Here is a 12,234-nt window from a genome sequence, read left to right on the forward strand (position 1 = left end):
GTTTTAATCTGTTTGGTTTTCACTGCATAAGCTTTGCCCTGAAATGCAGGCTCATCTTTCCAGACGCAGGTGTGTTTGTTTCTTTCCTATTCCTTCAGTCAGCCATTCATGTGGAAAATAGAGATAATGTTAACTTTTAAGATGCTGCAGAAAAAAGGGCTGTCATTCTTCACTGTACAGTCAAGGTCGTGATTCTTCTTCTTCTTCATTTTTGTTGTTTGTTTGTTTGTTTGTTTAGACAGAGTTTCTTGTAGCCCTGGCTGTCCTGAAACTCGCTCTGTATAGATCAGGCTGGTCTTGAATTCACCAAGATTCACCCACCTCTGCCTATGGGACTAACGGTGCATGCCACCACCATCTGGCCAAGAGAATTCTTTGAAAATTTCAGCTCAATTGTCAAGCTGTCTGAAGCTTCCGAATTTAAGGCCTGCCTCAACGCCCTCCGATTTGATTGACTCAGAGGCTCCACAAATCAGTTTAATATACAGCCAGTTTGGGAGCCACTGATCTACAATTAGAGACATAACCCAAGTTGCCACTTTTCCTACCCTTCACCCCTTCATGTCCAGAAAAAAAAAAAAAAATCCAAAATGAACATTGGAAAATGAGCAAACTGTTAGATGAAAATTAGGATAAACTAGAAAGCCTATGCTTTGGAGATAAATGTGTGCGGTTTTGTTGTTGTTTGTTAGAAACTATTTTGAAACAGGGTCCCATGTAGCCAAGGCTGCCTTTAAATTTACTGTGTAGCTCAGGATGACCTTCTTCTGATTCTTCTGATTCCTTCGCGCTGGGATTGCAGGTGTGCACAACTACGCAGGGTTTTTAACGGGGAGCTGGGGATTGAACCGAGGCCATCCTGAATGCCAGGCAAGCATTCTACATCTCCAGACCCCAGACACAATTATCTTTAGTGCAGCGGCGTGCATGTGAGAGTCACCCGGGCTGTGGTACGGGGAGAGGGTTGCTCTCAGCCTCCAACCTTGACCCATGGAATCAGAACCTCTGGGCAACCTGGAAGTCTGGATCTTAGCCACATTCTGAGGCTAGCTAAAGGTGAAGACCAGCTGACCTGTATTTAAAACCCACGGGGCTTAGCCTCCCCCTTTCCTAGCTCAGTTAGCTCTCTGAGCATCGGTGCCTCCATCCGCCAGGACTGTTCGCTGTGGAGTCTCCAGGTGACCGTAGTGGACAGCCTACACCAGGAGGACTGGTAAAGCCAGTGCACCTATGCTCAGAACGTGTTGTCCCGATCAGCTGGGGAAACGGTTAACAACAGACAGGGGCAAGACAGCCCTAACAGTTAGCGTTCGCCAACTTCCCCCACATGATTTTAGGCTACTGAGTGGATTGCTGAGTCCGGGTGCATATCAGCTGTCCTTCAGAGCCAGAGGGAGTTAGTTCTGGCACACAGTATCCACATTGTTGCTAAAGCCACCTTCAAACTTGATACCTAGGCTTGTGTTTTGACTGTCTAATACTTTAATCTCAAAAATTCAAAATCCACAGGATGTGTGGCCAGTGCACTTCTAATCGCAGCACTCAGGGGACTGAAGCGCAGAGACTGAGAGCCCAGGTTAGCTGGGAATGCCAGGGAGACCCTGTCTCAGAAAAGCTACAAAGCTGACATTTTTCCATATTCCTTCCTTCCTTCCTTCCTTCCTTCCTTCCTTCCTTCCTTCCCTCCCTCCCTCCCTCCCTCCCTCCCTCCCTCCCTCCCTCTCTCTCTCTCTCTCTCTTTCTTTCTTTCTTGTCTTTTTTTAAAGTTGTTTTTGTGTTTTGTTTTGTTGAGACACGGTTTCTCTGTGTAGCCCTGGCTGTCCTGGAACTTGCTCTGTAGACCAGGCTGGCCTTGAACTTAGAGATCTGCCTGCGTCTGCCTCCTGAGTGCTGCCACTGCCACCACTACCACTCTTTGACATTTAATTGCTCAGTTACTTTTTTGTTTGTTTGTTTGTTTGGTTGGTTGGTTTGTTTTTCGAGACAGGGTTTCTGTGTGTAGCCTTGGCTGTCCTAGACTTGCTTTGTAGACCAGAACTGACCTGGAACTCACATAAATTTGCCTGTCTTTGCCTGCTGAGTGCTGGGGTCATAGGTGTGTGCCCCTGGCCCTGGCTTTGTTCAATTACATTTTAACTGAACTTATTCTTTCACTTTTAAAGCAGGGTTGAGGATGAGGGAGGCAGTCACCAAAAATACTGACTTACCAGTTAAACTCCAGACAACAGCTTTTCCACAGCTTTGGAGGGCTAGAGGCAGAAAGGGGTTTTCACTTCGTGAAATTGCCTCATCTCCATATAATGTGTTAGAAATGTCAGTGAAGAGAAGGGAAAAAAAGCCTTGAACTCCAAGAATTAGGAAAACCCAACCAGGCATGGCAGCCCACATCTGTAATCCCAGCAATCAGGAAGCTGAGGAAGGCAGGTGGAGAGCCCCAGGCCAGCCTGGGCTTTATATAGTTCTCTTTTCAAATAAAATAAAGTTAATCAAACGTCTGGGGGTGTATCAGTGGTAGATTACATACTTAGCATTTGTGAAACACTGGATTGGAGCTCTCAACACCCCAAAAGGTGCAAGATTTTAAAGAAACTTCTGGTTTAACATTATGTTGATCTTCTTTTTTAAAAATGTTTTTTATATTTGTGTGTGTGTGTGTGTGTGTGTGTGTGTGTGTGTGAGATGACCCCTGTGTGGAGGTCAGAGGACAACTTGAGGAATCTACTGTGTGGGTTCCAGGGGTTGAATTCTGGCCCTCAGGTTTCACCAGCTGAGCCAGCTCACCGTCTCTCCCCTTTCCTAATGATTCTAAAACCGTTTTCTTCAGTTTCAAGGCTCTCACGCTTATCTGCTCACCCTCCGTGCCCCAGATCCAGCACGCATTTACAAAGAACATAAGCCCAGCGGTCGTGAATGTCACCATCTCCTGTTTCCCCTCCAGGTCACTCTTTCCGGAGTAAACCCTCCTAAACACCACAGATTAAGTCACCTGTGAAGAGAAACAGGCTTGTGAGAAGACATGTCCTGTGGAACCTCTGTGACCTGGGCTTGTACAGTGACACTCCCTCCATCTTCCTCCTCCTTTCCTCTCTCTCTCTCTCTCTCTAATGTCTTTATTTATTTTGTGTGTGTGCGCCTGAGTGGTATGTACAACACATGAGTGCAGATGCACGTGGAGGCCAGAAGAGGGCGCTGGATCTCACAGAACTGGAGTTACAGGCAGGTGTTGGCGTCCATGTGGGTGCTGGGAATTGAACCTGGATCCTTTGCAAGAGTCGCTGTTTTCTTTCTTGTGCCATGTGTGCACATGATGTATACCGTGTGGTGTCTGTGTCTGTGGTGTGTTCATATGTCTGTATGGATTCCTATGCTTATTCCCTTGGCACACAGTCTCTCTCTCTCAATTTGGATCTAGACAGGCAGCCACAAAGCCCAACTGAGCCCGTTGCCTTTCCCCCCAGTGCCAGGATTACAGGCTAGCGCCACCATCTCAGCCTTTTTCACAGAGGTGATGAGGATTTGAACTCAGGTCTTCAGACTTGCTCACTGACCCTCCTCCCTAGCCTCCTTTTTCTTTGTAAGAACAGGAACAGTCAAGGGCGATGTTTATAAGCAAGGTAAGCATGGGCTTTATCAGGATACTTCCTTTGTCGGTTTGAAAACCAAACCGAAACAACAATGTCTCGTGTAGCCTGGACCGGCAGGAAATGACACATAGCTGAGGCTAGCCTTGAACTCCTGATCCTCCTTCCTCCAACACTCAAATGCTGGGGTTAAGGCGTGCCCCACCACAGGCAGCGCCACAGCAGGACATTTTGGAGAGTGAAAATCAACATCTGTGATAATTATGATGCTTACAAAAGGGTTAAAGCAAGAGTGCTTGGAGCAAATAGGAGCATAGGGTCATCCTAGCCACAAAGCCTTGCTTGGAACCATTCAGACACACTCAGTTCCTTCCGGAGGGCTGACTTTGGAGGCGGGCTGCAAGGATAGCCTAGTGGTAGAGCACCACGTGCCAGGTTCCATCCCTGTCACACGTGGAGAGGGAGCTATTCTCTTAGAAGACACAGTAACTCCTACCTGTGTGGGGCAAGACCCAAGCTGAGGTAAGGAAGAGTCAAGGCCCTGGAAACTTTATGAACAGTACCGAGAAGCCTAACACTGTCTCCATTTTTTTTTTTTTTTCAATTTATAAACATTCACTGTTGCACAACTGAAGTGTCATAGCTCAAAGAATTCCCTCCGGGAGAGGGAAAGAGCTCACTAGCCATTGTTAGGGGATGTCTTGCCACTTCAGCCCCCCCCTCTCTGTTTCTACATCTCTCTGTCACTCCTTCTGTGTTCCTGCCCTCATATAAAATAGCCACCTGTAGCTCAGGCTGACCACAAACTCACTTTGTAGCTGAGGACGGCCTTGAACTTCTCACCCTGGTGCCTCCGACACTTGAGTGCTGGGGTTATAGGTGTGTGCCACGGTGCCTGGTTCATTCCTTGTTGGGCACTGAACCCAGGGTTCCGCAGTCTCCCAACTACACCCCCGGGTCTTCTGACAGGCGAGGCTGATGGTGACGTGTCCCTCCTCTCTCCGTGCAGCGACTCCAGTCAGTTACAACAGCTTCATAACCAAGTGTTGCTGGAGCAGCAGCAGAGCGCCTCCCCTTCGTCACCCACGGAGTCTCCTTTCAACACCAGCGCCTTGAACTCGGCTCCCCCGGCAGTGACCATTTCCAGCAAGCAGGTGAAGGGTCCTGTACCGCAGGCGTTCAACTTGGCCCGGCCAAAGCATTTCTTCCCTGCCTCGAGCGCCTCCGCGGCAGCCGCCTCCCCCTCCAGCTCCCCCGTGTTCACCCTGAGTAATACTCCTCAAACCATTCAGAGGACGGTGAGCAAAGAGAGCCTCCTGCTGTCTGCCCCCGCCACCCAAGGCAGATCTCCCGGCAGGCTCTCCATCCAGAGCGAGCCGGCTCCTCCAGGCCCAGCCGAGCCGGCGGCGCCGTCGCCAGCCTCATATCCCAGCCCCAGCGGAAACCAGTTTCAGCCTCACTGCGTGTCCCCAACTCCTGTCTCTCCTACCGGTCGGATTCAGAACCCAGTGGCTTTCCTCAGCTCTGTCCTGCCTTCTCTCCCATCCATTCCGCCCACCAATGCCATGGGGCTGCCTAAAAGTGCACCATCCGTGTAAGTGTCTTCAAAGTTTGGAGATGCCAGTTGGGAGGGGCCTAGGCATAGACTAGCATGCTCTGGGCCCGGGTCTCTCCGTGAGGGGATTCTGAGATAACCTAATCAAAATAGATACCAAATGGATATTGAACGCCTCAGGACAAGGGACGTGCTTTTTGTTGTTGTTGATTTTGGGGTTGTGAGGCAGCATTTCTCCATATAGCCCTGGCTGTCCTTGAACTCAGAGCTCTGGAGTACTGGGACTAAAAGCATGTGCTACCGTGGCTGGCAATTTAAAATAAAAATTTCATTTGGTAGAGCACTCGCCTAGCGTCAATGAACCCTGGGTTCTGTGCCCAGCAGCTTATAACCTGGGTGTGGTCTGCACAACCGTAATTCTAACACTGAGAGCCAAAGGCAGGAGGATCAGAAGTTCAAACTCATCCTGGACTGCATAGCTAGTTTAAGGCCAGCCTGGGCTATGTGAAGTCTCAAATCATAAAATTAAGTAATCAAATAAAATGCCTCTTTGTGCAGTGGTTAATCCCCTGACTGCTGAGGCCAGGTTGTCATTTTACCCACTCTGACCCGTGGACCCTCGTACGGTGACCAGTCATTTCACAGGTGTGGGGTGTTTGTTTTACAGGCCGCCCCAGGGTCTGATGAAGAAAACCGCAAAGGCTCAAGCTGTGAGTGACGATTACATCCGGGAGACTAAGAATTCGGTGATCCTAGACTTGGGGAAGAAAGTGAATTTCGGTGACATCAGATCACACCAGCAGGTGAGGCTGTTGGATTCAGATGGCCTGACGGGCCTCCGTTCTGAGAATGTGACTCTGTCTTTGGGTACCGAGGGTACCTGCCCTCACGAGGTCAATCACAGCAACCAGAGCACAGACTGAGCCAGCAAGGCGGCTTGTCGATGGACCACCCCCTCAGCTAGTCCAGGTTGCTCGTTTATAGGTGTTTCCCTAGGATAGACTATCGGGCATTCCCCCCCCCAGCCCTCCCTCCCGCTACCTCGGGGGAAGCGTTCCAAGACTCCCTGTACATGCTCGAGCTCCGCAGATGGTATCTCTACAGGAGACATGATGAGGCTGTAGCTCAGTGGGGGAATGCAATGAGGCAAGCGTTCAGCGCCCCTGTACAAGAAAGAAAGGGGAAGGAGAAGGGGGACAGAGGAGACAGTGAAGAAAAACAGAGTGTGGGTGGGCCGTGGAGCAATGAGAAAGTACCCGCTGAGCGTGTGTGAAGCCTTGGTTTGATCCCCCGGGATTTAGGCACTAGCAGGATGGGGTGTGTGTCGTAAGAGATTAAAAACTGCGATAGAGTGGTTAATAGTACACGATTTGCAAAAACCATTTAAAATTTGTGAATTGTTTATTTCTGAAATTTTCTGTTTACTGTCTTTGAACCTGTCTTTGGCCACTGGTAATGGAAAGCAAAATCATAGGCTGGGGGTGTTGCTAGTTTTACATCAACTTGACACAAGCGGAACTCATGTGAGAGGAGGGAACCTCAGCTGAGGAGTTGCCTTCATCAGATTGGGCTGTAGACAAGCTTATAATTAGCGATCGATGGGGGAGGGCCCAGCCCATTGTGTGGAGCCATCCCTGGGCTGGTGGTCCTGGGTTCTGTAAGACAGCAGGCTGAGCAAACCATGGGGAGCAAGCCAGGAAGCAGCACCCCTCCATGGCCTCTGTATCAGCTCCTGCCTCCAGGATCCTGCCCTGTTTGAGTTCCTGTCCTAACTTCCTTTGATGGTGAGCTGTGATGTTGAAGAACAAGTTGAACCCTTTCCTCTCCACGTTGCTTTGGTCATGGTGTTTCATCACAGCACTAGCAATCCCAACTAAGACACCAGGAGAACACCCGTGTTAGAGAAGTAGAGTCTGTCCTCTGCGGCAGACCCGAAGCTGGAACTATCCCATTGCTGAGGCATTTCCATATCTGACCTTAAGATAACCTGTCCTCTAAGACCTATCTTAGTCACTTTACGATTGCTGTGACAAAACATGGGCCAAGGCAACTTAAAACAGAAAGCATTTAACTTGGGACCCACAGTTCCCGAGGGGCAGACCGTCATGTGGGGAGCATGGAAGCAGGTAGGCGTGGAACTGGAAAGGCAGCCTAGAGCTTACATCTTAATCCCTGAGGGGGAGGGAGAGAGGAGAAAGAGACAGACTGAAAATGGCCTGGGCTCTCGAAACCTCAAAACCCACCGCCTCCAACAAGGCTGCACCTCCTAACCCTTCCCAAACAGTTTCACCAACTGGGGCAAAGCATTCAAATGGATGTGCCTAGGAGAGCCATTTTTATTTGAACTACCACGGAGTCTCTGGGGTTCTAATCTGTACTAAAATAATATCCTCCAACCTCAGGCCACCCCAGTTTATTTTAATCTTTCCCTCATAACATCCCCCAAAGTACAAACACGGATTTTGTTTTAGATAGGGTCTTGATATGTATCTCAAATTGGCTTCTATTGATCTTCCTGCCTCCAGAGGGCTGGGATTATAAGTATGTCCCTTTGCAGTTATCACATCTGTTTCCCCTCTTCCCTGACTTTCTGACACAGGGTCTTGCTTTGTAGCCCAGGTTATCCTGGTGTGTGTGTGTGTGTGTGTGTGTGTGTGTGTGTGTGTGTGTGCGCGCGCGCGCGCGTGCGTATCATACAATGCTGGTCTCAAACCTTCAGCAGTCTTTTTACCTCGCCTCAGCTCACAAGTTCTGGGGCTACAGGCGGGCACCAGCATGTCCGGCTTCTCGGTCTCTACATTACATTGAGTTCTGTGGAATGGCCACCAGACAACATCCTGCTTTCCACCCTGCATGGCTCCTTGCCCCCCAGTAAGTTTTTGTGCTGGAAGGGACAGGATAGCCATCTGTGAGCATGATGCAAACTAACAGACAGACAGAGCTGGAGAGGTAGCTCAGCAAGCGTGCTTGCCGAGCGCACCCAGAATCCTGGGTTCCAGCTCCAGCAGGAAATAAAGCGGGCATGGTGGTTCACACCTGTAATCCCAGCACTTGGCAGGCACAGGCAGGAGGGTCAGGAGTTCAAGGCCATCTTTAGCAACATAGCAAGTTCAAGGCCAGCCTGAGCTGCATAAAACCATATGATATATACATGTATGTATATATGTATATATGTATGTATGTATGTATGATAGACCATTTGCTTATTTGAAACACTTAATTGGTCTTTGTTGTTGTTGTTATTGTTATTACTCTTGGGGGGGGATTGGTTATTCAAGACATGGTTTCTCTGTGTAGCCCTAGCTGTCCTTGACTCGAATTGTAGAGCAGGCTGGCCTCTAACTCACAGAGATCCACCTGCCTTTGCTTCCTAAGTGCTGAGATTAAAGGCATGTGTCATCATACCTGGCTTTGAGACACTTATTTGTACTGTTGATATTCAAGGTTCTCTTTTTTAAAGGCAGATTTACATTTACTATTCTAACATAGTTTATTTCTCCAATATGGGAGCTGGTCAGCCTATTTTGCAGACCTTGTCTCATAGGTACTCCCAAAAGAAAGTTCTAGATGCTGTTTTCCTTGATGTTCTGTGTTCTTAAGTAGCCATGTACAATCTTTTGTTGTTCAGTTAAACACTGGGCAACTTCCTTTTCATCCCCCTACACCTTCTTGCTCCAGGTCATAGGTCACCTAGTGAGTTTGAGGGCAGCCTGGAATATGTAAGACACTGTCTCTGAGAAAAGGGATGGATGGATGGATAGATAGATAGATAGATAGATAGTAGATAGATAGATAGACAGGATCTTCTCTTAATGCACAGCATACCCACAGTTCACTGGGAACACTTTGACAAGACTTTCTTAAGGCTTCATCTGTTTCGTTATCAACCCCTGAAGCCAGACTGGGAACCCAGAGCTAATGAACCCTCCAGGGAGCTCAGAGTCAGGCGCCAGTGCTGTTACAGATACGTCTGATTAGGGGCCATCCTTAGACTGCGGTTCTCAACAGACAAGAAGGCTGTCTCCACTCTACAATCTGAGGGTACTTTCGCAGACACACTCTCAAAGTCCAGCATTTCCAGCTGTCGAGTTCCCGCCTGTCTTAGTCACTGTTCTATTGCTGTGAAGAAACACTGAGGAAGCTCTCAGAAAGGAAAGCATTTACCTGGGGCTTGCCGACAGTGTCAGAGGGTTTGTCTTGATCAAATTGGGAACAGACAAGCATGGTATATAGCTGAGAGCTTTACATCCTGATCCTCAGGCAGCAGGAAGAAAGTGGGAGAGACGATGGGCCTGGCTTGAGCTTCTGAAACAACTCCAGAGCCCACCCCAAGTGGCACACTTCTTCCAACAAGGCCATACTTCCTTCCACAAGGCCACAACTTCCAGTCCTTCCCAAACAGTTCCACTAACTGGGAGGACAAGCGTTTAAATATGTTCGCCTAATGGGGGCCTTTCTCACTCAAAGTACCGCATCTGCCCTCAGAGCACGATATCAAAGAAGAAGTTATGGTTTCAAATAGCATCTTCTCCTGAAATTTTTATTTTTAGATTTTCATTTTCTTCGGTGCACAGCTGTTGTAATTCTGTGGAACCAGGAACCTAGAAAGCACAGGTCACTTTTCATTTGTTTGAGTCCTATACTGATCATATTGCACAGAAAAGGTGTGTGTGTGTGTGTGTGTGTGTGTGTGCACGTGCCTGTGTGCACATGCATGTGTTTATGTGTGTATCGTGCTCTTCTTTGTTTACAGCCATCACGAAAGGCCGCTGATACCGAAACTTACATTTTTATTCTGAAAGTAGGTAAGGTAGAGAAGAGGGACACATGACCTAAGTCCAGCACGGGAAATCAGAAACCTGCATCCCACAACGGCGGGTCATCAGTGCCATTTTTAGAAGCAACCGCGCAGCTGGACCCATGGGTTTAGTTTAGACACGCAGCTTGCATTTGCACAATCGTAACTTTACAGCTGGATCTGTGTGTGTCAGACACATTTGACCTTGAGATCAAGGAAAGTGTTACCCAAACTGCCCATCAGCTCAGGGATTTAGTCTTGGGCAATGCAGCATCCTCAGCCACAGTGTCCTTGTTCCTGAGGCTCAACCTGCCAAATGGTTCATCTGTCACAGAAGCAGCTAGACCTTTCTATTCTTATTTTAGCACTCCTCTTCAGTTCATACAATTTATTACATGGTTGGTACATGGATCAGACATGTCTGTTTATTTTATATTTTTTAATTTTATCAACCTTATTATAAAAAAGCTTGCGACTAGACTTCACCACACAGCAAAGTGAACCAGACCCAAACTATACACACATGTCAGTGACATTCTCTACAGTTCAAACAGCCCTTTGGAAGCTGGACTTTACACTTCCTGTCGGGCAGATGTGCTTCCCCTCCACAAACCTGACAAACCCACAGCCAGGCAGAAGGAGGGAGGGCTGTGCTGGTTGGTTTTTCTCAACTGGACACAAACCCAGACGTGCCTGGGAGGAGAGAATCTTAATTGAGTAAATGCCACCATCAGGTTGGCCTACAGGCAAGTCTGTGTGGTGCTGTCTTGATTAGTGATGGCTGGGAGTGGGCCCACAGTGGTGCCACCCTGGGGCAGGTGGTTTTGGTCACAGTCTTCATCCTTCACAGTGATAGAAACCTCATCTAAGGGACCAGAAGGATGGCTCAGTGGTTAAGAGTATTGTATGTCCTTCCAGAAGACTTGGGTTCAATGCCAGACATCCACATGGTGGCTCACAGGCATGTGTGCGAGCAAAACATCCAGACACATAAAAGCAAAATAGATGTGTGTGTGTGTGTGTGTGTGTGTGTGTGTATTTTTTTTTAAGAAACCTTAACTAACCTGAGAATCCTAGCACACCTTTAATCCTAGCGTTCAGGAGGCAAAGGCAAGCAGATCTCTGTGACTTTAAGGCCAGCCTGGTCTACAAAGAGAGTCCAGGATAGCCAAGGCTACACAGAGAAACTCTGTCTATAAAAACCAAAATAATAAGAAAGAAAGAAAGAAAGAAAGAAAGAAAGAAAGAAAGGAAGGAAGGAAGGAAGGAAGGAAGGAAGGAAGGAAGGAAGGAAGAAGCCCTAACAAAGACAAGAACCATCTCACGGGAGCTGTTTGGGACATTGGCATGGTGCCATAGCATGCGTACACAGACCCTTACACAACAACAATGTGTATTTTACATAGAAATTCAACATCCCCTTCTTTTTTGACAGGAATATAAAATTTCGAGCTTTGAGCAGAGGCTGATGAACGAGATAGAGTTCCGCCTGGAGCGCACTCCTGTTGACGAATCGGATGATGAGATACAGCACGACGAAATCCCCACGGGCAAGTGCATCGCACCCATCTTTGACAAAAGACTCAAGCACTTCCGGGTGACCGAAGGCTCCCCAGTCACCTTCACCTGCAAAATTGTCGGGATTCCTGTTCCAAAGGTAGGGAGGCTAGCCTGGCAGCCGATGAGCAGCAGCGCGGGACTGAATGCAACACCTTCAAGAAAGCGCCATGGGGCGGGGATGTAACTCAGCGGCAGACAAGGCTGCTGTGCATGGACAAGGCTCCAGCATGTGTCCCCCACACCAAGAGCAAAAAAGATCAGAGGCCTGGAGAGATGGCTTCGCCCCCAAGAGCATTGGCTGTTTTTACAAAATGGGAGTTCAGTTCCCAACACCTACTTAGGGTGTCTGGCAACCACCTGTAACTCCAGCTCCAGGGCATCTGATGCCCTCTTCTGGCCTCTTACTGCATCCCCACTCACCAGAGGTGTGTTAGAAAGACAAGTCTCAGACTTAGGGTATAGCTCACTATGTAGTAAGTATGAAGCCCTGGGTTCAAACCCCCAGACCATAAAAACAAAAACCTGGACATGATGATACATGCCTGTAATCCTAAGGAGAATCAGAAGCTTAAGATCACTCTTGGCTACACAGTGTGTTTGAGGCCAGACTATGATACATGATACCCTATCTTAGGGGATAAAACAACTGAAACCAAAACAAAACAAATAACCCAACTTAACATACTGTAGTGAAACATCTTCAGAATAAAAATAAAAAGTGAAAAACAACTCTCAAAAAC

At 48.1% G+C, this 12,234-nt stretch overlaps 1 protein-coding gene across 1 annotated transcript in view; it reads left to right on the top strand.

The window, feature by feature from the left end:
* Mypn (myopalladin) overlaps nucleotides 1–12,234 on the top strand; it is a 76,862-nt gene that overhangs the window by 51,304 nt on the left and 13,324 nt on the right. Inside the window, exons 10-12 of the mRNA XM_060369429.1 lie at nucleotides 4,591–5,175; nucleotides 5,804–5,939; nucleotides 11,370–11,591. Coding sequence (XP_060225412.1) covers nucleotides 4,591–5,175; nucleotides 5,804–5,939; nucleotides 11,370–11,591 — 943 coding nt within the window. The remainder of the gene's footprint in view (nucleotides 1–4,590; nucleotides 5,176–5,803; nucleotides 5,940–11,369; nucleotides 11,592–12,234) is intronic.

Source organism: Meriones unguiculatus, chromosome 16 (genome assembly GCF_030254825.1).
Source record: "Meriones unguiculatus strain TT.TT164.6M chromosome 16, Bangor_MerUng_6.1, whole genome shotgun sequence".
Taxonomy (NCBI): Eukaryota; Metazoa; Chordata; class Mammalia; order Rodentia; family Muridae; genus Meriones; species Meriones unguiculatus.